Raw genomic sequence first — 24,428 nt, 5'->3', positions numbered from 1 at the left:
ACAGGGCGTATTTTTGCTTGTAATTACAGTACCGTGTTTGCTGCCAGAAACGTGGGGTATCAACTTTCCGGTGACGTATGCGCTGCGCCGTCAATTCCGGGCGGTTGAGAGCCGATAACTATTCATTGCTCTGATAAGAATGAATGAAAGGCGCGCGCATGCTACATACTTACGCACCTACGATTTGACCACAATGCCGGACAGGATCTATCAATACTCGACGGCGTCTGCGCTCATGGCAGGGGTTGCGTCAAGAGGCATCCGGCTGTCAGAACTACTCTCTCACGGCACTCATGGACTGGGAACAATGGCATCCATCAACGGCGAGGTTGTCATGCTCGACTCTAAAACTTACCACTTGCAATCCACCGGCGCTGTGCGACTGGTCCAGGAGCACGAAGAGCTCCCCTTCGCCATGGTCACGTCGTTCAGGGAATGCAACACGCGAAAACAGTCGGCGTTTCCCAACCTTCCCGGTAAACAGGCTATCCTCCAGTATCTACAGAAGCTATACGGCAACATCAACAACCGGTTCGCGTTTTTCCTCATCCCGCGCATCTCTCTTGACACGATCACGGCCCGCGTGGTTCGCGGTCAGCAGTATCCCTTCCAGCCGCTGTCGGAACTTGGAGAGGCACAGAAGGTGACTACGTACCAGTCGGTGACGGGTTGCATTGTCGGATTTTGGTCGCCTGGGTACATGCACGGGGTGTCGGTGAGTGGGTTACACATGCATTTCTTGTCGGAGGATAGATCGTACGGAGGACATGTGTTGGAGCTGGAGTCCGGGTGCGAGTTCGTTCTGGAGGCCGCGCTGCTGAATCAGTTTGATCTAGAGCTTCCTGAAGACGAGGCCTTTGGCGGCACAAAGCTGGAGGCCGGTGGAGAGGCGCTGAAGAAAGTCGAGGGCTGAATTTTGAATCCGTTTCAGTATTTATCTCTCTCTCTCTCTCTCTCTCTCTCCGTGTAACTAGCCATGTAGGGGCGTAAGGGCGTAAGGCGCTGTTATCGCGGGCCGCTATTCCCGATCGGGACGTGGGTCCTTATCAAGGGCTTCACCGACTCCGATAATCGCTGCGGATGTTTTTTGTCTTTTGACTCACCGTTCCGTGCTCAAATCACAGTTGAATAGTAACAATATACAGCCACCCGCTGCTGTTGTTGCTCGGACGCAATGTCCTCCTCTCTGCCTGGCAGTCGGGAACTTCCCCGATCCCAGTATGACCTGAACACCTACTGGGGTCGTGTGCGCGAGTGTGCGGGCATTTCTGATCCACGGTCAGTCTTCGAGTCCATTGAATTGCAATTGAAGAGAGCAAACTCAGAAAACTAAATAACCAATTCCATAGAATGCTGTTTACCTCCTCATCCGGGCTGGAAAATGCAAAGAAGTTGATTGTTTCGTACAAGAACGGCGAAACAAAAGAAATGACCTCCGAGCTGTGGCGCGCAAAGCAGGTTGTCGATTCAACATTGCACCCTGGTATGGTTTATTCCTCTCGCGAGAAGATACACAATACACACTGGTCTTTGCGGCTATTCATGTTAACACAATCAACCACACAGATACCGGCCAACCAGTCTTTCTCCCATTCCGAATGTCTTCGTTTGTTCTCTCCAACCTCGTCGTCACAGCAGGCATGCTCACGCCTGGTCTGCAGGTACGAATTGACACTGGCCCAATATCTTGTCTAGTTCTCAATTGCTCATTGCAACTTAACACAAACAGACCACTGGCACCCTCCTTTGGCAAATCGCCAATCAATCCCTCAACGTAGCCATCAACTCATCCAACGCCAACAAATCAACCCCCCTCACAACCTCCATGCTAGCCAAATCCTACTGTCTCGCGGTCTCGGCATCCTGCTCCGTAGCCCTAGGGCTCAACGCCATCGTCCCCCGCCTCAAGAACGTAACCCCAAACACCAAACTCATTCTCAGTCGCCTTGTCCCTTTCGCAGCCGTATCCAGCGCCACTGCGCTCAACGTGTTCCTCATGCGCAGCGAAGAAATCCGCCGCGGCATCGACGTCTACCCCGTGCTCTCCGAGGAGGAAAAACGGAAACGCGAAGCCACCGGCGAGCCCATTGAAAGTCTCGGCAAGAGCAAAATCGCGGCCAAAATCGCCGTCGGCGAAACGGCCGTTAGCCGTGTTCTGAACGCAACCCCCATCATGGTTCTGCCGCCTTTGATTCTCGTCAGGCTCGAGAAGATGCAGTGGCTCATGTCGAGACCGAGACTCGTTTTGCCCGTGAATCTGGGCTTGATTCTGACCACGTCTATCTTTGCGTTGCCCTTGGCGCTGGGCGCTTTCCCCTCTCGCCAGGCTATCAATGTGAAGAATTTGGAGGAGGAATTCTGGGATAAGGGCGGAGAGAGTGGGAATGTAGAATTCAATCGGGGGATGTAGACTGACATGTTGATGCATCTTATATATAGCCGGGTGGTTTTTGGGAGTTGTAAAGATTAAACATTTGATAGATCGATCTTTTTCTTCTTTTTTTTCCTTCAATTTTCATTATTGAAAAGATACGCTTGTCTACAAATTTTATTTAAAAAGCTGTCAAATGCATGATATGATCACTGTCCCATAATAAATCATTGCGACTAAATACATCCCGATTTCAATCATCCGTTAAATATAGCAGCAATCCGTGAACGTAACACCACGAAAAGCGACAGAAAACAAGAAAAAGGCCGTCATCAGAAACCTCCGAGTATATAACAGATAATCACTCAAGTATATCGAGACATATACCTACCTCATCAATCAGCCGATAGATAGTGATAGGTAAAGCGGCCCCATTGTGAGCTAGTACGGTAGGCAAAAAATAATAGGCTCCGAGACTCCTGCGATAAGTTTTTTCTTTTCTTTCAGCACTTGTCCAGCACTTACTCAAAAAAAAAAAAAAGGCCCACTCCCAATTGATATCTCTCATGCGTTATAGACAGAGACGCCCTCAACACCGTCACCATAAAATTATACCCTTTTGTCCGACAAATTCGCCATTTAATTTACTTTTTGCTGGCGACCCGAGTATTTCAACTATACATATGTATAAGTGGTTAAGATCTTAGGATCCCATCAGAGTAAACGAGAATGGAGTTTGGCAAGCCGTACAGCTTCAGTTCCATCATCAACTATAGTCTCCTTGAACCACGGATGCTTGAGGGCTTGTTTAGCCGTCAGCCGTTGTTTGGGATCGTAGACGAAGATCTTTTGCAGTAGATCTAGGAATTGCTTGTTGAATGCATGATTTTGGGGAATAAATTCCTACATTGTGTTAGCAATTGTTACGGTGTTGATAAGAATTAGTGCAAGTACTCACATGCAATTGCTTCATTGCTCTCACGTATTTGCGAGAAGGTCGTGTCGTCTCTTCATTCGGATAGTCGAGCTTGTTCCGGTTGAAATACCTGTTGATATGTATCAATATGTGCACTGCGAGCAGGACGAGCAAAAAATAAACATACTTTGCAGCCTGGTTTTGACTGTTTCCCCGACCTTGCATCACCTGCTTCACCATTTTTGAATCGATTCTGCTCCCAATCACGCTCTCCATCATTGCAAGGTGTTCGAGGTTATCATGAGTCTGGAACAGTGCATCTCCCGTGAAAAACTCCACAAGAATGCAACCGATACTCCAGATATCGCATGGAAAGCTCCATCCCAGATTCAAAATGATTTCCGGCGCTCGGTAATGACGAGTCGAAACGACAGACGAATGATATTCGTCATCAAAGGTTGCCGAGCCAAAGTCAATCAATCGAATCTCACTGTCCAGCAGTACGCGACGGTGGCGAGCATTGCGTGACGTTGTATGGGAGGATGAGGGAATAGTGCGGTTGTAGGTGAATGTCTGGTAGTTGTTGCTCACGAGAAGGATATTCTCCGGCTTGAGGTCGGTGTGAATAAGATTGAGGTCATGTAGGACTGTGCAAGGGTTAGTAAGTATAATAATAGTTTTCCAGGAAAGAGATACTGACAGGCTACACTGGTGAATAGCTGGCGAGCAAAATTCTGAATTTGGCTGCTGGGAAACGGGACAAAAGAATTGCTTTTCAAAAAATCGAACACACTTTGCCCTAGGAGGTCTGTGACGATGCAAATGTGGTTTCGGAAGTCAAAGCAATCTCGCAAGTGAATGCACTTATTTCGATTCGTCTTATCATTGGACGCCAGAGTAGACAATACTCGTAGCTCGATTTTCGATGCGTCACGATATTTTTGTACTGAACGAATTATTTTAACTGCACATCGTGTCTTGCGTTGTTTGTCATATGCTTCCACGACCTTGCCAAAGGTGCCTTGACCGAGCAACCGTATAATGGAATCTGATCATTCTTCGTCAGTAATATCTCTGCGAGACCCGTGAGAAATAATCTTACATCGATCCGTCAGCGGCGTTTCCGCTTGGACTATATAGTGGCCGTCTTCGTCATCCACCTTTTCGTGTCTCGAGTATGAGTACTGGAAAGAAGAAAAAAAAAAATTAGTCAACCATCTGAATTTGGCAAGGATGAGTGAATGGTTCTCACATCACGAATGACTGGCACGGGAACATCCTTGGCCTTGATCGGAGGCTGGGGTGGTGGAATATAGCTGAGGAAAGCATCGCTAACAGCCTCGAGTTCCCGACGTTTGGCCTCTTGCCGAGTCGAGGTCCTCGTATTGCGCTTCCGCTTCTGGCCAATGTTTGCATCTTCGTAGTGAACGCCGTTGTTCGTCCCTACACTGCCGGCCGACCCAAGCGAGGTTGGAGCGGTGGTGTGCAAAGATGTAGTGCGATCAGTCGACAGCGAATTGTGAGAAGAGTTCTCCCAATACGGCTGTGGGTTCGTCGAGAAAGACGGTCGGTCGTGGTAGGTCACGTCGTAGGCAGACTGCAGTCCTGTTCGTCTCTTCTTCCCAGCAGGCTGGCCATTGACAGCAGCCGCTGCGGTTGAACGAGCACCGGCGGCTTGATCCGGGGGCGGCGTGTCATCGATGATGATGATTTCCTTGGGCAGCCCGTTCTTATAAAACTCCTTCCAATCGGGCTTCCGGCGGCGGCTCGAAGTGCCGGACGACATTGAAGCGCTGTTGGCAGTATTTGGGAGTGCTGAAACGGAGTTCGCGGGGGCTGGTGCGGTTTGGGGGGGAACAGGCGGAAGGGGGTGAGCCTCTGTGGTGGTGGTGGTGGTGGTGGTTGCAGTGGGAGTATTGGCGGAAAAGGCGTAGTTGTTTGCTAGACGAGCAGATCCAGCGGCCGTACTCGCGGGATAGGCACTACTTGTCTGATATGCCAGTGGATGGTGGGAGTAGCCATAATGCGGATGGTGCGAAGGGTGCGTTGCGGTGGCCGTGGAGGGAGTCGACATGGTGAAAGAATATCGTCGTAATGGCGGGCGCACGGGAAGGGCGATGCAGGGGAATTCTCGTCCTGGGCTGGCAGCAGGCTCTCTCCAGACTCTCTTCGATGGGCGTTCGTTTCACGCAACAAGAAGCATCTGGACCGAGGCGACGACGAGCTGCGTGCGTTGAAGAGCGTGGAGGAATGGCTGTGCTGAGCTGCGCTGCGTACCGGAAATACGACGAGACGATGATCGGAGCGGGCGGGCTAGGGGGGCAACAGATGCAGTGTCCACGAGGAATCGTGGGCTCACGAAAGAAAGAGTATATAGATGGCCATTGCCTGCAGGAAGGGAATCACTGAGATGATCGGACGGTGAGGAGGGCGAAGCGCCGCTGTTGGCGGGCGAAGAACACGACCAGAGCGTCGCCGGCCGGAATAACGATTATCACTCGGTTCGAGCATTCCAGCGACGTTACCTTGCTCGCTGGCCCAGACTGCGCTACGACGGCCTCGTATTCAGCATTTACTGTCTACTATTTGCCTCTGGGCCTTTGCCGTCTGCATCTGGCATTTCGCCGTTGCTGGCGGAGTAGTTATACACCAGAGAGACTGACAAAAATTGTGCCGGTGGCGACGTCACCCTCTGTGAGTGTGCCGAGTCTCGTCTCGACGCTTCCCTCCACCACAGCCAACTTATCAATAGATAGTAGTCCTGGTAGATATGTACTTGTATTTCTGTGGATGAATGCATTCTCTAGAAGAATAGAAAAGGTGTGCAGAAAGAAAAATGCATCCAGAGGATTGACGCTAGCCCTCGTATAGATAGACAGATCATGGTTAAGGGGATAAATCGATAATAAATGGTTAAATGGCCATGGTGATACAGCAAGCGAACAAAAGAGAATCGCGCGCGTGTGTAGAAAATAAAAAGTATTACTATCCTGCGTGCTTACGAGAGCCGCTCTTCTTGCAGGTCCTTGCTGTAAGCTTTTTGAATGTGCCTCGAGCCTCCGCCATCCTGCTCGAGCATAAACAGTATGTCTCGCACTTGGATCCCCGCCGCCCGATCTTCGCGCCAGTCTCCTAGTCGAGATGCTACTGCGGTGGTTGCGCCGTCGCTTCGTTTTTTCTGATTCCTATCAACCCCGCCGCCAGCTCCTCCGAGGCTGCTGCCAAGGGCAGGCGAGAGAGGCCGAGGCGATGAGACGCTGTTCAAACCAGAACCCTTGTTCAACCACGCGTAATTTCGCTTCTTGGACCCTGGGAACAGTGTACTGGACAACGCTTTACGCGCCGTCTCCACAGACTGTTGGTGCTGCTGAGCTTCACTCGCCCGGGCATCCAACTGTTTCTTGGCTTCTTTCTTCGTTACTCCCTTTCCAAGTCCCAAAGCTGCCTGCGACGTGGGCGTTGCCACACCAGAACCTAAATCAAGCGAAGGTGTCCTGCTGCCGGAATTGGTCTCGTTGATGATAGCGTTGGCGTTGCGTTTCGCTCGTTTGGCGGCACGGGCTTGTTCATCAGACATATCCTTAGTGGACAAAACAAGGTACCTGTCGGCCAACGGTTTGGAGAGTGTGTTATCGATTGCAGAATGGGGTCCTGGAGAATCATGAGCATTCAAGAACAGGCTTTTCCATTGATCAGTATCAAAGATGTCTTCCTTACGTTTGAATGATGGATCAGTAATAGCCCCCGAACCTGAGTTGGCAGCGGTTAAATCTTGCCATTCCGCAGGAACAACCCCATGAGAGTGCAAGCGCCGACTCTTTGATAGACTGGCAGAGTATTCGACAACGCCTCTCAACCGTTCCTCACAGCAGAGCGACATGAGTGAAATAATATCAACAAGAGGCGCTCCCTCTTGATTGATTATAGTGTGTCCCCTCCGAACGATAGAGGACCCGTCAGGGCCTGTCACTTCTATCGGTTGTCGTGATCCCGGCATGGGATGATATAGACCTTCGGTGGGAAGCCGGACACCCAGTTCGTAAGCCCGTTTCTGCATTTTTTGCTCGAGTACTTTTGTAAGCAAAAAGGGGTCTTGTAAATGGTATTGAGATCTCCTTGCTGCTCGTGTTTCCTCGTATGTCGGCTGGTTATAGGGCGCATCCTCAGAATATGGAGGCACAGCTTGTTGTTCTTGTGTAGGAGGAAGCCTTCCCTGGGACATGTCAAAGCTGGCGTTCGCTGAGGCTGTTCCTGGAGTCGACGGCGTAGACGCGAAAGATGTGCTTGGCCCAGCAAGTGGAGGCCGCTGCACTGTCTGAGGCGCTGCATAACTCTGTGTGAGATAGGCTTCTTCTTCCCTGACATCGATTCCTGATTGTGCCAAAACATCGCTCAGATCCGCAGCATCAGTCGGTTTCTCTGCTGGCCGCGATGGAGGGCCCATAGAGCCTGGAGGTGGAGGCGGAGGAGCCGGCGCCACATGTGCAGCAGGCGCAATGGAAACAGGAGACATGTTGGGAACGGAGACAGAAGTTGCACTGGGAAGAGGGCTCGGCGTCGAAAAGGCATTCACGTTAGACCCATTCAGGCCTAGAGGCTGATTTTGTGGGAGCTGCGATGTGCCAAAGCTGGGAGATCCGTAAGGTGACTGTGATTGTGGAAGGGGAGAGAGGCGTTGGCGTTTAGGAGGAGGGGGGTTCACACCAATGTTCGCTGGTGGAGTGGCGCCATGGGGAGTCGTAACAGGAGGTGAGAATGGCTGGCTCGGGGGGTACTGCGGAGGATGGTGAGGAGGAGGCTGTTGAGGTTGTGTCTGCGCCATGATTGATTACTGAGTATCGCGACGTCAGAGAAAAATAAGTTACTTCGTGAGACAGCTCTGAGCGGCCAGTATCTGATTGCGAGCAAAGCGCTCAGGCGTGGCTTGTAGATGAGCCGTAATCATCTCAGAACAGCTCAGTAGGACCTCATTTGGAAGATAGTATCGGCAGTCCAAGAGTCGTGACGGCAAACGCGGCCTCAATAGCGGCGATGGACAATGACCTGGCGAGAGGGATTGCGCTGAGTGAAAGCAGAAGAAGCTTGCGAACGAGTCCACCCGCCGGATCGTCTTCGGAAAAGCGCGTCTCAGAGAGTCACGTGACCGAAGCGCGGCTATCTTAGCTTCTGCTTGTACGATTGCCCATTTCAACAGTACGGAGCACGTCTTGTTATTCTTATTCTCTCATCATACTTTTTGCCCCCCTCGGATCAAATTCCCTGTGCACTGACAATCTCTGTTTCCCAGTCATCCACCAGCCGACTCTGCATGACCCGGGGTTGATTGGTCCTGAGCCTCTTTAGAGAAGCGCTCTGCGATGGCTTCGGCATTGTAAATTCATTTCTCTAAATATTTTCTCCAACTTATCCCTTCAAGACGCCGAACCAGCTAGGCCAAGCCGCTGAACTGATATAGCATCATGGCTGCAAAGCGCAAGGCATCTGCCATGGCCGCGACGGTGGACGACGAGCCTGTCGATCCATCCGACGAGCTCGCCTTCTACTGTTTAGGAGGAGGCAATGAAGTTGGACGCTCGTGTCACATCATCCAGTACAAAGGCAAGACTGTCATGGTAAGTATCAACCTGACGCGTATACGATGGCTTTCGCTAAAGATCAAGTACGATAGCTGGACGCCGGTATGCATCCTGCCAAAGATGGCTTCGCCGCTCTACCTTTCTTCGACGAATTCGACTTGAGCACTGTGGACATACTTCTACTCAGCCAGTACGTCATCCCCGAGTTCTTCTGGTCGTTTATATCAGCCCTTCCTTCATTATATAAGAATCTGCCTACTTTGTACGAGGAAATTGGCCGTCTACAGTTCGCTGTGAAACCAATAGAGGTCCCGCGCGTACGCAAGTCTCGTGCAATTTGTTTTGTGTATATCAGAAATGAATGCAAATTATTTGATTGCTTTCCGCTTGCCAGTCTCGTACTATTGCGTATCCCTTCCTCCCAACTACTGAGATTTGCACACCCAATTTGTTGTCACTAGTATCATTTGGTAGCAATAAATCAGCTAATGACAGATGTGCTCATGCAGTTTTCACGTCGACCATTCATCCGCACTTCCCTATGTCTTGAGCAAAACCAATTTCAAAGGCCGCGTCTTGACAACGCATGCAACGAAAGCTATCTATAAATGGCTAATACAAGATAATGTCCGTGTCAGCAATACCTCGTCCTCGTCGGACCAAAGAACGACCCTATACACGGAACATGACCATCTCTCTACACTCCCACTCATTGAAACGATTGACTTCTACACAACACATACAATCAACAGTATCCGTGTCACACCGTACCCTGCTGGGCATGTCCTCGGGGCAGCCATGTTCCTCGTTTCCATTGCGGGACTCAATATTCTTTTTACGGGTGATTACTCACGCGAAGAAGATAGACATCTGATCCCCGCAGAAGTTCCAAGGGGAATCAAGATCGATGTTCTCATCACGGAATCTACTTTTGGCATCTCTTCAAATCCGCCTCGTTTGGAGCGAGAAGCAGCTCTCATGAAGTCAGTTACCGGGGTTCTCAATCGCGGCGGCAGAGTCCTAATGCCCGTATTCGCTCTGGGTCGAGCTCAGGAACTTCTTTTAATTCTAGAAGAGTATTGGGAGCGGCATCCTGAGTTGCAAAAGATTCCCATCTATTACATAGGAAATATGGCCCGTCGCTGTATGGTTGTGTACCAAACCTATATTGGAGCCATGAATGATAATATTAAGCGCCTTTTCCGTCAGCGAATGGCCGAAGCAGAGGCCAGTGGGAACAAGAACGTTGGGGCAGGACCCTGGGATTTTCGGTTTGTACGAAGCTTGAGGAGTCTTGAGCGCTTTGACGATGTCGGCGGCTGTGTCATGCTTGCCTCGCCTGGTATGCTCCAGACTGGCACTAGCAGGGAGCTTCTCGAACGGTGGGCACCAAGTGAACGAAACGGAGTAGTCATGACGGGCTACAGTGTCGAGGGAACTATGGCCAAACAGCTACTCAACGAACCAGAGCAGATTCCTGCCACTATGTCAAAGGTTTCTACAGGCCCTGGCAGCCGTGCCAATCCAATAGGCGACGAAGACCAGAAAGTCATGATTCCAAGACGCTGCACTATTGATGAAATCAGCTTTGCCGCGCATGTGGACGGTGTTGAGAATAGGAACTTTATTGAGGAAGTGGGAGCTCCCGTCGTGGTATGTATAACAATGTTCTACTAGTCTAAGTGTCGAGCTAATCATATTTAGATCCTTGTGCACGGAGAAAAACATCAAATGATGCGCCTCAAGTCTAAGCTACTTAGCTTAAATGCCGACAAAACAGTTAAAGTGAAGGTTTACACGCCTGCCAACTGCGATGAGATTCGCATCCCATTCAGAAAAGATAAGATTGCAAAAGTCGTTGGCAAGCTTGCAGAAGACGCGCAGCCAACGGAACTAGACGAAAGCAAGCTCATGGCCGGAGTCCTTGTGCAAAACGGATTTGATTTGTCTTTAATGGCGCCAGATGATCTGCGCGAATATGCCGGTCTCACGACGACAACTATCACTTGCAAACAACTTATAACTTTGAGTTCTGCCAGTATGGAGCTGATCAAGTGGGCGTTGGAAAGTGCCTTTGGGATTATCGAGAAGATCGGTTCCAACGGAGAGAACAAAACGGTCGATGAACAGAATGGGGACAACAACAAGACATTGGAAGCGGCGGACGAAGAGATTGAGTACGCGGAGAATGAGAAGTATCTGGTCATGGGGAGCGTAATTGTGAAGTATATCGCTCGCACACGCGAGGTTGAGCTGGAATGGGAGGGCAACATGATGAATGATGGTGTTGCCGATGCAGTCATGGCAGTTCTCATGACCGTTGAGAGCAGCCCTGCATCCGTGAAACGTGAGTTTTCGTTCTACCTGAACGAGCATCAATGTGAAGGAATGCACCGCTAATACAAAATGAACAGAATCATGCAAGAACAACCACCGCCACCACCATGATCATAAAGAGGAAGAGGACGAGAAAGATATCCACTTACTGCCGTCTCCAGGCAGGGCCAGTTCTCATGAACGCTTCGCTCAGCTTCTCATGATCCTTGAAGCCCAGTTTGGCGACACAATGACACCAATTGAGCGGCCGCGTCTAGCGTCCAAGGCACCAATCCAGAACGGCACTACTGAAGAAGATAAGAATCCCGAAAGTGACGAAGATGAACAACTTTCTGAGAAAGAACTCGCCCGTGCCGAAGCAGATGAGGTTTCCAGACTACACGCACTTGGGATCCCCTTTCCCGGCGTCGAAATCAAGATTGACAAACACGTTGCTCGTGTATGGCTTGAAGATCTTGAGGTCGATTGTGCGTATGCCGTGCTCAGAGACCGTGTTAGGGTTGTGCTCGAGCGGGCTGTTGAGACAGTCGCGAGTATGTGGACTGAGGAAGTTGGAGGATCTCGCGGTAAGCTGATTACAAATGGACATCATGATGCTGTTGGTGAGAACAACTTTGTCGAGAAGAGATTGGCTATGGTTGGGGCGTGATCTTCTTGATTTTTCTATTTCCATACTCACTATTCAAGGATGAACTGGCGCGGACGCAGGAAACAGGCACGCCGCAATGTTTCAATTATGTACTTGTATTTCTAACTAAAACATGAGCTTCTAGCGTATAGATGATGTATGGGCAGATACCGCTATGGATCTGAATAATGGATTTTCCATACTTATAAACACTCTTTTCACCAGGATAGTGCGGAATACCGGATACCATCACACATCTGGCACTTATATAGAAGCGTCTACCTTGGAAAACATGTCGTTGATAACACGCTGTACCTGTTCCACGAACAGTACGATCTGGACTTTATAGGAGGGTGCAAGCAAGACATGAGCTCCTCGGATTCCGTCAGCTGTGCCCTGTCACCATCAAGATAGATGCCGTATTTCCTGCGATGGAGCTGTCTTCCGTAAGAGACTGCCAGTGTAGGCACATGTTGAAGTTCCCGATGCAGGGCTGCAGAAGAGGATTTTTGTCCTATTTCTCAAGGATCATTTTGTTCGGCCAGCGGAGTGAATGAGGATATAAACAGACGTTTGGTTGCAGCAAAGGCAGTGCGGGCAGAACAAACAAACCCCCACCAGCGTCCGCTCCCGCACAACAACCAACTTCCAAGTCTCCCCAAATCCAAGAGGAAGCTGCATCCTCCGCCAATTCAATCGCACACCACTCCCCATCCCTCATCATGTCGCGCCAGGCTCGTGTAGAAGAGCTTTCCGACTCGGACCCAGAGGAGGTCGCCCCTTCCGACGGTGTCTTGCCCCGAGACCATATCATTTCTCCGTCGATAATGCACCCTCCTCCGGGCATGGCTCCTCCGCCGGGCATGGCCTCACGACCGCCGCCTCGACCGCCGCAGGAGATCCCCAAACATTTCCACTGCTTATACGCTGTCTACTTTGATAGATCCCGATCTCGCGCAGAGGGAAGGCAGGTCTCGAGCAAGCTGGCCGTGGAAAACCCGCTTGCCAGGGATGTGCTCGATGCATGCCAACAGTTGGGGCTGCGGATTGGTTTTGAGCCGGAGAAACTGCACCCCAAGGATTGGGCAAACCCAGGCCGTGTACGGGTCCTGCTCAAGGATGAAGACGGGAACCTCTTGAATCCTCGCGTCAAGAACAGTATGACCACCTTGGGACATGGGTTCAATCGATGGGAGATTTTTGCGCTGTTTGCTAACCATGCTCTTGTTGTATGCAGAGCACCATCTACAGATCCTAGTCGCACAATATCTACAAGCACATCCAACCGACGAGAAAGCGCCATTTCGACTTCGCATCCATGGCCTACCGATGCCGGACAAGCTTCCCGAGGCCCCTGCAGCTCCTCGCGGCTGGAAGATTGGAAAGATATTGCCTCTCCATTCTCCTGCGTACTCAGGCGGCGGCGTGAGCGAGAACCCGTTCAAGGAAGCAATGGCCGAAATGGAAAAACTCGGTGGAATGCCTGGGATGCCCGGTCTTCCCGGGATGCCCCCTGGCATGATGGGCATGGGAGAGTCGTCTGGAGCCGGGGAGCCGAAGAAAAAGAAAGACAAGAAAAAGGCAAAGGCTTGAACATGGTTCTTACTCTTCTGCTTTGGCCTGTATATACCAACTTTGCATGGCTTCGGCGTTGTGTGCTGTTTCTTTGTTTGCTTTACATGATATCATGGGAATTGAAGTGGGAGATAAATAAACATCGAACGACGGCAGTCATCTAAACGCCCGTTAATAATTCCAGCTGATATGCTCATTCTCCGTAAGCCATACAAAAAAGAAAGAAAGAAGAAAAAAGAAAAAAAGTATTAAGTAGTGACTGTGCCGGCCAATCAAGACGCGCTCGCAGCCTCCGCATTTGACAGCTGCTTCGTTCCCCCGCGCAAGACCAAACCATCGCCGCCTTCCTCTGCAACGCCGACAGCAACCTGCGCTTCTTTCTATTCTTCTTCTGCTCCCTCCTAAGACACGAAGAGGCGATTCAATACCTCTGCTGCATTTTCGTGTTTGCAATCCGCCAGTGGCCCCCCTCCCCGACATGAGGCAACGGATTATCATCAGCTCAGTCGCGCCCTCGCTGTCGAAGAAGTGCTGAAGCGACGAACAATGAATGCCTCACGTCCGACGCCGTAATGTCTGAATCTACTTCTTCGGTCAAGTCTCCAGCCAGCCGACAGGCCAATGTCGGCGGTGGGCGTCAGATTACTCGTAATCGCACAAGTTACAGTTGCCATACGTGCCGCAGGAGGAAAGTCAAATGCGACAAGGTAGGTAGAGCCCGTGCGATTGAATTACGTGCCAAATCCGCTTCATTCTGACCCTACTTGTCTGTAATCAGGTCCATCCAATCTGCGGCAACTGTTTGAAGAATGAAGCCGAATGCGTCTACGATACCGCAACCCCCAAGAAGAATGGTGACGCTGGCCCTGATGGCGAATATTCCCCTCGGCACAAAGCCAAAAGGAGAAGACGTATATCACCATCAATTGACGGTGACGGTGATGATCCACACTCGGTCATGAGTGAAGCGGAAAAATCCGCTCCACGCACTGGCTCGCACGCAATCGAAGCACGACTGGACAAGCTTACCAACATGATCGAGAGCCTGAGCAAGGCCAAAGGACCTCTGCCGGTGAAAGAGATGAGTCGACAGTTGCAGACAATAAGTCAAGAGGTTGACGTACGGCTCCCTGTTGAGGCTTCTACGCCACAGACCTCCGCGTCAAAAACCAAGCGTGGCTCTCGAGCTGCTAGTCCTCGTCGCACAGCAGAGTCTAGCGGTGATGAATTTCCTATCCCAACAGGCAATGCGACAGATCCTGTTGACCCAGTTGGAAGTTTGAATCTTGGCCATCTGAGTATTGAGGATGGCAAATCCAGGTAAATTGCCAATACAATCTGTCTAAACCCCCTTTTCTCTGACATGTGATAGATACGTCGGCACCACTTACTGGGCTTACATTTCAGATGAGGTGGGATATCTTGAATTGAGTATACTTGGAGCCTTTAGTTACTGATCCACAATAGATCAATGAACTCAACCAACTATTACGCGAACAGAACAGATCTCATGAAGATCCACCATCTAATAACAGTGACATCGATATCACGATGTCCACAGACGAATCCCCTCTGGCAAAGGATGTAAACTATCACCAACGGCATCGATCATCAACTGGAGGTCATCAACTGAATAGAGCGCTTTTGCTCGCTTCAAATGAATCTCCGATTGCTTATGATAGGGCCGTTGAGCCGTACATGCTCGAGGATATGCCGACTAGAAGACAAAGCGATATACTTTATAAAGGCTTCATGTCTGGTGTTCATGCTATAAGCCCAGTACTGCATCCACCATCTATCTTGCGATCTTATTTGGCCTTCTGGAATTGGTACGAGCACAGCAGCCATTCCGGCGAACGATATGCGGATCCTACTTTTATTCCACTGCTTTATGCTATATGGCACGGCGGATCAGTGACAATATCCATTCACACAATCAAATCCGAATTCCCCGACTTTTCTTCTCGCTCTTCACTGTCCGACGTACTACATGAGCATATGATAGGATGGCTCGATAGGGTTTCATTTCCACGCAATCCTACCTTGCATTCACTTGTTGCTTTTCTCATCACACGGACGATTCTTTCTCGTGAAGAAGAACCTCTGGCCAGCAGTCTTTTCATCAGCACTGTCCTCAGAGTAGCTCAAACAATGGGCCTCCACCGAGATCCGGGGCAATTTGGCATTAAGTCAAGTGAAGCGGAGACACGACGAAGGATTTGGTGGCATATCATTCATATGGATGGGGTTGTGTCGATGTCCAGCGGCTTGCCGCCTCTAGTCTGCGACGAAAATTATTGGGATGTCTGCGAACCCAGCGAAGTGAAAGACACGTTACTAGGGACTCCGCAAGCCGACCAGTACACTAGGCTGGTGGAAAATAACCTGAGGCCACGGGATAACCCTGATGATCCCACTGTCTGTGGCGGCAATTCGATGGTCAATGTTTTCTACCTTTGCGCCAGAGGCAAGTATGTTATGGCACGTAAGTACACCCGCGAGTAAGCTTCCATTGCTTAAAGCTCTACTAAGAAAAGAGACACTAGGTGCCGTCAGGAGAATTATGAGGGTTCAGCTGGGGACAAAGCCAGTGACAGGGCGCGATATGGAAGAATTGAGATCGATTTTGCTTGATCTCCAATTCCAGTTGAACTCGCTCATCAATCGCATTCCGCTTGCGCAACATCCAAACTATACCGTATCGGACATTCCTAATACGGCATCATCGTCTGCCTCTCAAGATCGTCCAGAAGTCGGTGAGGGTGTGCTACCCGGAGACGGACCAGGTGGCTGCTCAGAGCAGTATCACACCCCAATCCTAGTGGCATTTCACAAATGGGCTAGAATCTTGCTTTCCTTGTTTGTTGATAAAGCCTTTTGTGTTGCCTATCAGCCGTTTCTCAAGAATGCGAAAAGCCGAATATGGCCCGCAGCCAGACAAGGCGCCTTGCGGCATTGCCACGGCTTCATGGAGAAGTTCATTGCGCTAGCTACAGACCCCGACTTCCAACCTTTTCAATGGAGCTGGCCTGGAAATCATCAGCCTATGCATGCGACCATGATTATGCTGATTGATTTATACGAGCGGCCTAGCAGCCCCCAGGCACTCCGGTCAAGAGCCTTTATCGATAAGATATTCTCCATAAGCGGACCAGATGGGGGCGTAGTTGGCGGAGAGGACGGCGTCACAACAGCACGGCCCTTGAAATATGGAGGTCGAGAGGCATGGGATATGATGCGACGGTTGCGGGAGAAGGCATGGCAGAAAGCCGGTCTAGATCCGCAACAGCTATGGACAGAGCAGGCGCAAATACAGGCTGGTATTGTTCAAGATCAGTCCTCTCGGATGAGAAAACAAGGATATGAAGGAAAGCAGCTTGCAAAGCCAACCGCTGATTCACAAATCAAAGAATTCAACAGGAGGTTTTATGACATGACGAGAGCTCATACTTTGCCCAGTCCAGTCATCTCGTCTTTACGACAAGCCTTGCGACAAGAGACTCAAACCCCGGCCCGATACTCGCCCGATCTATCTGGATTCTCGTCTATGCCTCCTTTGTTTCCTACGCAATCGCGTCCAACTAGCATTATGTCCAACAATATGCCCCTGCCATTGGATCATCAAAGTCTCGATGCAACGCTTACTCTCGCGAATCTAGCAACGGGGACGACCGTCGGCAGTCCAACAACGATCTCTCACAATCTGCTCCAGCAACGGCAACAACAGGAAAATAGAAACTCCTCTCATAGCTATCCTATGATCTCAGTCCCACCATCAGCACCAAACTTTTCCCCCATCAACTCCCCCGAAACGAAATCTGTCACTAGTTCATCAGCAGGCGCAGCTGCAGCCCTAACACCGCCATCAATGGTAGATCCCAATCTAGCCTTCGACTGGGACCAATGGGACGCGGTATTTGGACAGCAATTACCTATGGCCGACGAACTTTCCGAGCTGGACCCTGTCGCCGGTGGGATGGGGCTAGGTTTAACAGATCTTGGAATCGATCTACTAGATCCTATAACTAGCAATACAATTATTGGTAGTGGTGAGCAGCATCCAACCAATAGTGATCCATGGCGTGATTTTGAACCGTGGCTATATTAATGAATCTGTCGTATAGATAATGTGTGTATATGTATTCATGAACATAGTCAGACTTATTTTGATATTAATGTACTTTCTAAAGTTCGAGGCACATGGATTTGAAGGCATAACCTTCGCACACCTGAGGACCCGATTGATTGCCCAGATGGGGATTCGTTGTGTGCGTGCGTGTGTATTTTCTCGTAGCGACATTACATCTTGAGTAGGTCTCAATTGATAGATAGATGGATGGACATGGCTGATCGTGTGATAATAAGAAAGGGAGAACTAGAAAATGACATTCGGAAATATGCAAATGTGGCAATGAATGAAGATATCTTTCCGATGTTTGTTTTCCTTTCCTTATTTTTTTTGATTATGATTTGCCTTTCCTTTGCTTGAACCAGCAAGAGAAAAAAAAATTTTCATTTAAACCTTCATCTCCTCAAGACCGTGCTTCCAGACGGTGGCAAAGGGGGTAACACCATCGTCACGGAAGTCAATAAGGACGTGCATGGCATTGCCATCCATAGATTGACCCATGAGGACATCGTAGTTGTCGTAGTTGCCAAGGATCTTCTTAACAGCGGCAGCAGCACCGGATTGGAATTCCTTGATGGTCTCCTCGGAGGCACCCTTCTCCTTGAGCTTGTTGTTGACGGCCTTGACGTAGGCTATGGTAGGGGAGGGTGAAAAGTTAGCATGGAATCCAAATATATATTGGTCAACGGACTAAATACGTACTCTTCAAGTGGGACTTGTAGGCTTCCTTGGAAGGCTTCATTCCCTCGTCGGTCTTCAGCCAGACAAGACGGAACTGGTCCTCGATGTCGTGGACCATGGTCTGAGCACCCTCACCACCCTCATCCTCATCACCACCCTCAGCGGAAGGGTTGGCACCCTCAAGCTGGAAGCTCTCAGAGCCCTTCAAGTATTTGCGGCAGTCGGCAGTCCAGAGGACGGGACCTTCCTCCTTGAGGTTGAAGGTATCAGAGATGATCTCATCTCCGGAGATAATGTCCTAAGAGCAGGATAATGTTAGTGGGGGTTGTAATCTTGTCAACATGCCGAACAGAGGGAGGCGGGAAAAAAACAATGGAGCGGAACAGGGGAACAGCAAGCCCCGCCTCCATGCGATAGATTATTGAACAGGCGCATACGAACCTTGTAGATAATCATATTGAAGAAGCGAAAACGCGACGGGTTGTATACAAATTGAGAGAGCGGCAAGAAAGGCAAGAGGGAGTGTGTCGAGAAGTGCAGCAGAGAGAGAAAGGAAGAGTTGCTGGGAGGGGCAGCGTGTGAAGTTTTTATCGCCTCTCTTTGGCTGGGGGAGGGGTGTCGCCCGATTGGGCTTAGTGCCGCCACATGGGTTTTTTTTTTTTTTTTTTGGTTTGTTTCGGCCTTCTTGGTGTTATTTACTTTTTCACAATGATAACAAACCAGACTTAAAGTAATGTAAGAAAATGGTAAAAAGACACAACGTCAACGGTGTATATTTCCTATAGATATAGAGGCATGCAGGACAGTGCAAGAACAGAGTGTATAATCCTGCGAGCATTACTCTATGTTACATCTGATAGTCCACATTGGTAGAAGAAGGGACGAAAACATATCATACGCCTCTCCCCATACCCAATCTTCCTGCAGTTTGAGAATCCACATACAACCATTTCTATATGCAAAATACAAAATACAAAATACATTATATATAAAATATATAGAATACAAAATCAAATCAACTGTATAGTCGTCGGAACGAGCAACCCGACGTGTCGCCACCTGCGCCGGCCGCTGATTGGCTGGGCCAGCGAAGCCTTTCCTATTCAGGGGCTGATTAGATAATCCCTGCGTTCTTTGCTCGCCAGCTTTTCTGTTCGCATCATGAATCATGAGCATATTCATATTGTTTTCCTTCTACTTGTCCACCATGGCTGCATGAACCGTGCAAGCACATAGTCCATTCATTTGACTTCCCATCCTTCTAATCCCGGTCGGTTTCCCATGCTTCGAGCGGCCGCGAACACCGAACGACACCTGCAGCACCGAGTTGCATACTCGAATAATAAAGAGTCGATGTTAACCACCTGCTAACTAACGCCTCTTACTACTGCCTAATATTAACTTCGCCGCCGAGAGCGATTTTGTCTCGTGACTGTCGCTCCTTCCTCTTTATACTTGCTTGCTTTCCAACTCTTCCTTCGTCCTTCGTCCGTCGACCCTCGACCCCTTGACGGTCTTGCTTGTGTTCGCCATCGCACCAACTCTGCTTCTGCTGATCCTATTACTTGCACCCGCTGAACACCAAATCCTACATATTATTAATTCGTCCTCCGTCCCGTCTTCCGCCATGGCGGTGAACGCTTCGTTCGTCGCTGATGATCTCCCCCCTCTCCCGTCGTACGTTCTAACGCCACGGGAACCGCTCTTTCCGCCGGTTCCAGACAATATCGTGGCATTGATACTGCCCATCCTCGCCTACTGGGGCGTGTCTATGATCTTCCACTGCATCGATGTCTACGACTATTTCCCACAATACAGACTGCACACGCCAGCCGAGCTGCTCAAACGGAATCATGTTTCTCGCGCTGACGTCGTCCGAGATGTTATTCTGCAACAGGTGATCCAGACCATTGCCGGGTTCAGCGTCACCTATTTCGATGGCCCGGAGTGCATCGGCAGAGAGGAATACGATGTCGCGGTTTGGGCACGACGCATTCGCATGACCCAGAGAATCGTTCCCGGCTTCTTAGGGCTTTTAGGCGTTGATTCGCTTGGACTGTCAAAGAACCTATCTAATTTCCCCGCCTTGTCCGCGGCTCTGGCAGGAGGATTCTACCCGGATTTGTGGCAGACTTCGGTTTTGGAGAACGGGCGTGAAATAGTCACTCCGGCTTTTGCTGGCTGGGAGCTTACTTTGGCCCAGTTCATATACAGTTATTTCATCCCAGCATTGCAGTTCCTGATTGCCATTCTCATTGTCGATACATGGCAATACTTCTGGCACCGCGCTATGCATCTCAACCGCTGGCTTTATGGTGAGTTTACGCTCTTTGCTGTCTACTCGGACGTTAGTTTCTAAACGCGCAGCAGTGAAATTCCACTCCCGTCACCACCGCCTTTACGTGCCGTATGCCTTTGGCGCTCTGTACAACCACCCAGTGGAGGGGTTTCTGCTGGATACTGCGGGCGCCGGTGTGGCATTCCTTATCACCGGACTGACCCCTCGCCAATCAATGTGGTTTTTCACAATGTCGACCATCAAGACCGTTGATGATCACTGCGGCTATCACTTCCCATGGGACCCACTCCAGTTAATAACATCGAACAACTCCGCGTATCACGACATTCACCATCAGAGCTGGGGAATCAAGACAAATTTCTCGCAGCCATTCTTTATTTTCTGGGATCGTCTCATGGGCACTCGTTGGGAGGGAGACGTCACATTGAGATACGAGCGGGCCCGTGCAGCGGCCGAAAAGCAGGTCGAGCGCGAACGACAGGAGAACAACGGGGAAGACATTAATTGTGTGCTCGATTCAGAGCCCGGTCCATTGGATGCCGGCTCTGAGGACATGTCGAGTCAGGAGAAGCCTCCCTTGAAGATCATCCCTCGAGCTACGCGTTCAGCTTCGAGAAGAGTGCACGGCGTGAATGGTAGTATTCGCCAGAAATAATAACCTCCTTGGCATGGCGTCTCTTGGGTGTGTTCGCGCGCGTGTGTGTATGATGACTATGTACGACGGTTTCAAACGGAGGTAGCTGGCTACCCTCATGTTCTTCAACCTTTCCCTCCTCTTTTCTCCACCGTTCTCTTCTGTTCTCTTCATTGGCTATACACTCTTTTTTGTATTAGTATAGATTTTTAATATTGAGGGGAGTGATGGGAAGCTGTTCTAGCACACTGAACGTCATCCTCCTTCGGTCTTTTTTTTTTGTACATCAATTGAAGTTCTTTTCTTGTATCAATCAAGTCGGTCTACTGTTCGACATCTTCGTCTTTGACAAAAAAATTTTTCTACTTTCACATTCACAGTAAATATCCGCCAACTGCCAAGATCAGTCCCCCGACATCATGTCAATATCTCAATCTCTCCGGCGAGCTGTTTCCTGGTTCTTTGGGGAATATAAGTTGTACTGGCTCTTCGCCATGCTGGATGTGAAACGGTATCCTGTGCGAGGATAAACGTAAATCCAGATAGGGCGGCACGATTCTTTCAAAGGTGGTGTGGTTCATAGCAACGACTCAAGTTCTGGACTGCCAGTGACAAAGGATGCCGTCGTCTATTTCTGCAATGTGATGACTGCGACTAAACAGTGTTTGTATTCGGCTGCTCTTTTCATGTCGTTTCTCCGTCCTTTTCAGCCCATTTGTCTCTAATAGCTTTGACCAACTCCCATACACTCTCCCTTGCACTCTCTCGATCAATGCCTTCGCGCAGCAGCTGCTCATATGGAGTATATTTGTGTCTGATGTGCGCCTCTACGGCAAGAATAGCCTTGACCTTTTCCGGCCGCGTGGCAGTGCGTCCAACTCTGCCAGAGCCCTTGAGGAAAGCATGCTGCAGAACTTCCTCGACGCATGCATCTGGCATACTAGGGAATGTCTCGCTGAGGATTATTTTGGCTTTTCTCTGATCTCGTGCATCGCGTACTTGGACTGCCACTCTGCGGTTTTGGGCTGTCTGCTGCGCGGTTTTGGTCACTTCCTTGTAGATGTCTTTTTGGACTCTTATGCCAAGTTGGGCTCGTTCTTTGTTGTCCTGGAGTATGATGATGTTATTAAGGCTTATTTTAGACAAAACATATATAAATTGACTCACATAAACAATATACACAGTGCTAGCTGCGTCTTTGCTGCGACTTTTGCAATTCCTGGTAACGTAGGGATCGCCCCTGGGGACGAAGACAAAGTCCTCGGGCATGGGATCGGCTTGGATGCAAATCTGCTCGGTTAGTCCGATACTGTCATGATGCCTTGCAATGCTCGTTTGTCTACCTTCTCGTGGGGATTCTCTGGCGGATTGCTGCGCACACGTAGAGCAGTCGACTTCTTCGCGGACTCTCTCCGTCTTTTCCTGAGATTGGAACGGCGCCTCTTCGTCTTCTTCACACCGACGACCTTTGCCTTGGATGCCATGTTTCCTCTCGCTGTCTCTCTGTCTCTCAGCAAGGAAAATGGCGAGACCATCAAGAGAAGGCGCGGTAGGGCACGTGGGAGGTTGGCTTGGCATGCGGCGCAGCTCACATTCTCAGTCTTCTTTGTGCATCGATGCGTGTTTGAGTGCTGTAGCCTGAACCAACAGAATCAACCACGGATTCTGCTCCTCCTTTCGCAGAACCATGAGATGCTGATGGACCCCTAAAATTCAGACTGACCAAATCTTAGTTTCTCCGCTCGGCCCGTCAGGGGGGATGACGTCATATATTTCTTCCATATTAACGCAGATGCAGATGTCCGAAGCAATTCCAGCCGAGATTCTCCTAGTCGCAAAGCGCGCAGCGATTGAAGATGCGAGTATAGCTCCTAACGCTAAACGAATCAAAAGTCTTCATGATGGGTTGGCCAAACCGGACGTTAAAACGCCGCCTATTATAGCCCGGAGGGTTCCCTTCCCAGACAAGGTATCTCGTGCCAGAGCCTCTTTTTTGAATGTCAGGAAAGGATCATTTTGACCCTTCTGAAGCCTGCAGTTTTGGAAGAGCGAAATGGCGAGATCGGATTCCGAATGATTAATAATGATGGCTCTAGAGAGAGTACGATCATCCATACGGGTCTCAAATGCCTGTTTCAAAAAGCCTTCCGAAAATGCCCAAGGACTACATCGCACGGCTCGTCTACGATCTCGTCCGACCAGCAGGTGAAAGGCTACGGTGCACATCTCATGGCGCATTTGAAGGATTATGTCAGGGCTACTTCCCCAGTGATGCATTTCCTAACTTACGCCGATAACTATGCCACCCGGTATTTTCAAAAACAGGGGTTTACCAAAGAGATCACCCTCGAAAAGTCTATCTGGATGGGGTATATCAAGGATTATGAAGGAGGAACGCTTATGCAATGAATGCTCCATGGTCCCCCGCATACGGTACCTCGAAGTTAGCCGTATGCTTCTTACGCAGAAGGAAGTCGTTCGGGCCAAAATGCGCCTCTTAAGGAAAAGTCACATCCTCCATCCGCCGTCCGCTCTCAATCCCTGCCATTCGGGCAACAGGCTGGTCTCCAGACATGGACGAATTAGCACGGGCACCACGCCACGGGCCACATTTCAATGAACTGCGGCGTTTTCTGAATCAGATCCAGAACCACAAACAAGCATGGACCTTCCTCAGCCCCGTCAATAAAGACGAAGTCCCCGATTACTACAATGTCATTACATCACCAATGGATCTGTCGGCCATGGAGCAGAGGCTGGGGCAGGATTCTTATACTGCCCCGAAAGACCTTGTCGCCAATCTGACGCTGATATTCAGTAATTGTCGACCATACAATGACGCAACAACGGTCTACGCCAAGTGTGCGAACAAGCTGGAGAAGTACATGTGGAGTCTCATCAAAGAGATTCCGGAGTGGTTTGACCTGCTTGAGGAATGATTTGTCTATTCGCTCCATTGGCGTTTCCAACTCTTACTATGTGTCTGTAGTTTGTCATGGTTCTGTCGGAGGACAAACACGACAGAGCAAGTCTGGACTTCCTCTCATTGGCCGGGGGAACATGAAGAAAACGATGCTATTCACCTTCTTACCTAGATAGCCTCAAGTTCTACAGACTATAACTCGTATGCATACTATCCTATGAAGCATTTGCATCCCTCAGTATTCCGCTGTCAATATTGAAAAGTCATTTAAGTCGGCGCTCTACGTTGGTCTAACTTCACATCTCTGGGCATTACTAATATCAAAGCACACGTCGAAGAGACAAGTATAAAAATTATGG

At 49.8% G+C, this 24,428-nt stretch overlaps 9 protein-coding genes across 9 annotated transcripts; 5 read left to right on the top strand and 4 right to left on the bottom strand.

The window, feature by feature from the left end:
- Positions 1-193: 193 nt before the first annotated feature.
- On the top strand, positions 194-2,410 carry UA08_08738 (hypothetical protein; the record flags this gene model as incomplete). The annotated part of the gene is made up of 5 exons (XM_020263635.1): positions 194-881; positions 1,146-1,278; positions 1,350-1,483; positions 1,567-1,661; positions 1,730-2,410. The coding sequence occupies 5 exons, from the start codon at positions 194-196 to the stop codon at positions 2,408-2,410; spliced, it is 1,731 nt and encodes a 576-aa protein (XP_020116169.1).
- A 675-nt stretch (positions 2,411-3,085) lies between these two features.
- UA08_08737 (hypothetical protein) lies at positions 3,086-5,361 on the bottom strand (the record flags this gene model as incomplete). Its single annotated transcript, XM_020263634.1, has 6 exons — positions 3,086-3,274; positions 3,330-3,417; positions 3,475-3,934; positions 4,081-4,233; positions 4,390-4,471; positions 4,540-5,361. The coding sequence occupies 6 exons, from the start codon at positions 5,359-5,361 to the stop codon at positions 3,086-3,088; spliced, it is 1,794 nt and encodes a 597-aa protein (XP_020116170.1).
- A 924-nt stretch (positions 5,362-6,285) lies between these two features.
- Positions 6,286-8,109, bottom strand: UA08_08736 (hypothetical protein; the record flags this gene model as incomplete). Its single annotated transcript, XM_020263633.1, has 1 exon — positions 6,286-8,109. One exon carries the CDS (start codon positions 8,107-8,109, stop codon positions 6,286-6,288), a length of 1,824 nt encoding a protein of 607 aa, XP_020116167.1.
- A 637-nt stretch (positions 8,110-8,746) lies between these two features.
- UA08_08735 (hypothetical protein) lies at positions 8,747-13,421 on the top strand (the record flags this gene model as incomplete). Its single annotated transcript, XM_020263632.1, has 8 exons — positions 8,747-8,899; positions 8,956-9,053; positions 9,373-10,516; positions 10,568-11,210; positions 11,278-11,766; positions 12,159-12,274; positions 12,398-12,986; positions 13,066-13,421. 8 exons carry the CDS (start codon positions 8,747-8,749, stop codon positions 13,419-13,421), a joined length of 3,588 nt encoding a protein of 1,195 aa, XP_020116168.1.
- A 554-nt stretch (positions 13,422-13,975) lies between these two features.
- UA08_08734 (hypothetical protein) lies at positions 13,976-17,511 on the top strand (the record flags this gene model as incomplete). Its single annotated transcript, XM_020263630.1, has 5 exons — positions 13,976-14,110; positions 14,182-14,723; positions 14,776-14,815; positions 14,871-15,888; positions 15,941-17,511. 5 exons carry the CDS (start codon positions 13,976-13,978, stop codon positions 17,509-17,511), a joined length of 3,306 nt encoding a protein of 1,101 aa, XP_020116165.1.
- A 408-nt stretch (positions 17,512-17,919) lies between these two features.
- Positions 17,920-18,669, bottom strand: UA08_08733 (Translationally-controlled tumor protein-like protein; the record flags this gene model as incomplete). The annotated part of the gene is made up of 3 exons (XM_020263629.1): positions 17,920-18,164; positions 18,235-18,511; positions 18,655-18,669. 3 exons carry the CDS (start codon positions 18,667-18,669, stop codon positions 17,920-17,922), a joined length of 537 nt encoding a protein of 178 aa, XP_020116166.1.
- A 1,171-nt stretch (positions 18,670-19,840) lies between these two features.
- UA08_08732 (hypothetical protein) lies at positions 19,841-21,167 on the top strand (the record flags this gene model as incomplete). The annotated part of the gene is made up of 2 exons (XM_020263628.1): positions 19,841-20,528; positions 20,566-21,167. The coding sequence occupies 2 exons, from the start codon at positions 19,841-19,843 to the stop codon at positions 21,165-21,167; spliced, it is 1,290 nt and encodes a 429-aa protein (XP_020116163.1).
- A 663-nt stretch (positions 21,168-21,830) lies between these two features.
- On the bottom strand, positions 21,831-22,724 carry UA08_08731 (hypothetical protein; the record flags this gene model as incomplete). The annotated part of the gene is made up of 2 exons (XM_020263627.1): positions 21,831-22,253; positions 22,314-22,724. 2 exons carry the CDS (start codon positions 22,722-22,724, stop codon positions 21,831-21,833), a joined length of 834 nt encoding a protein of 277 aa, XP_020116164.1.
- Positions 22,725-23,719: 995 nt separating this feature from the next.
- Positions 23,720-24,085, top strand: UA08_08730 (Histone acetyltransferase GCN5; the record flags this gene model as incomplete). The annotated part of the gene is made up of 1 exon (XM_020263626.1): positions 23,720-24,085. One exon carries the CDS (start codon positions 23,720-23,722, stop codon positions 24,083-24,085), a length of 366 nt encoding a protein of 121 aa, XP_020116161.1.
- Between the last annotated feature and the right edge of the window lie 343 nt (positions 24,086-24,428).

This window comes from Talaromyces atroroseus (assembly GCF_001907595.1).
Source record: "Talaromyces atroroseus strain IBT 11181 chromosome Unknown scaffold_15, whole genome shotgun sequence".
Classification (NCBI taxonomy): domain Eukaryota; kingdom Fungi; phylum Ascomycota; class Eurotiomycetes; order Eurotiales; family Trichocomaceae; genus Talaromyces; species Talaromyces atroroseus.
Note: the sequence above shows the minus strand (reverse complement) of the source record. Positions and strands in the feature narration are given on the sequence as shown.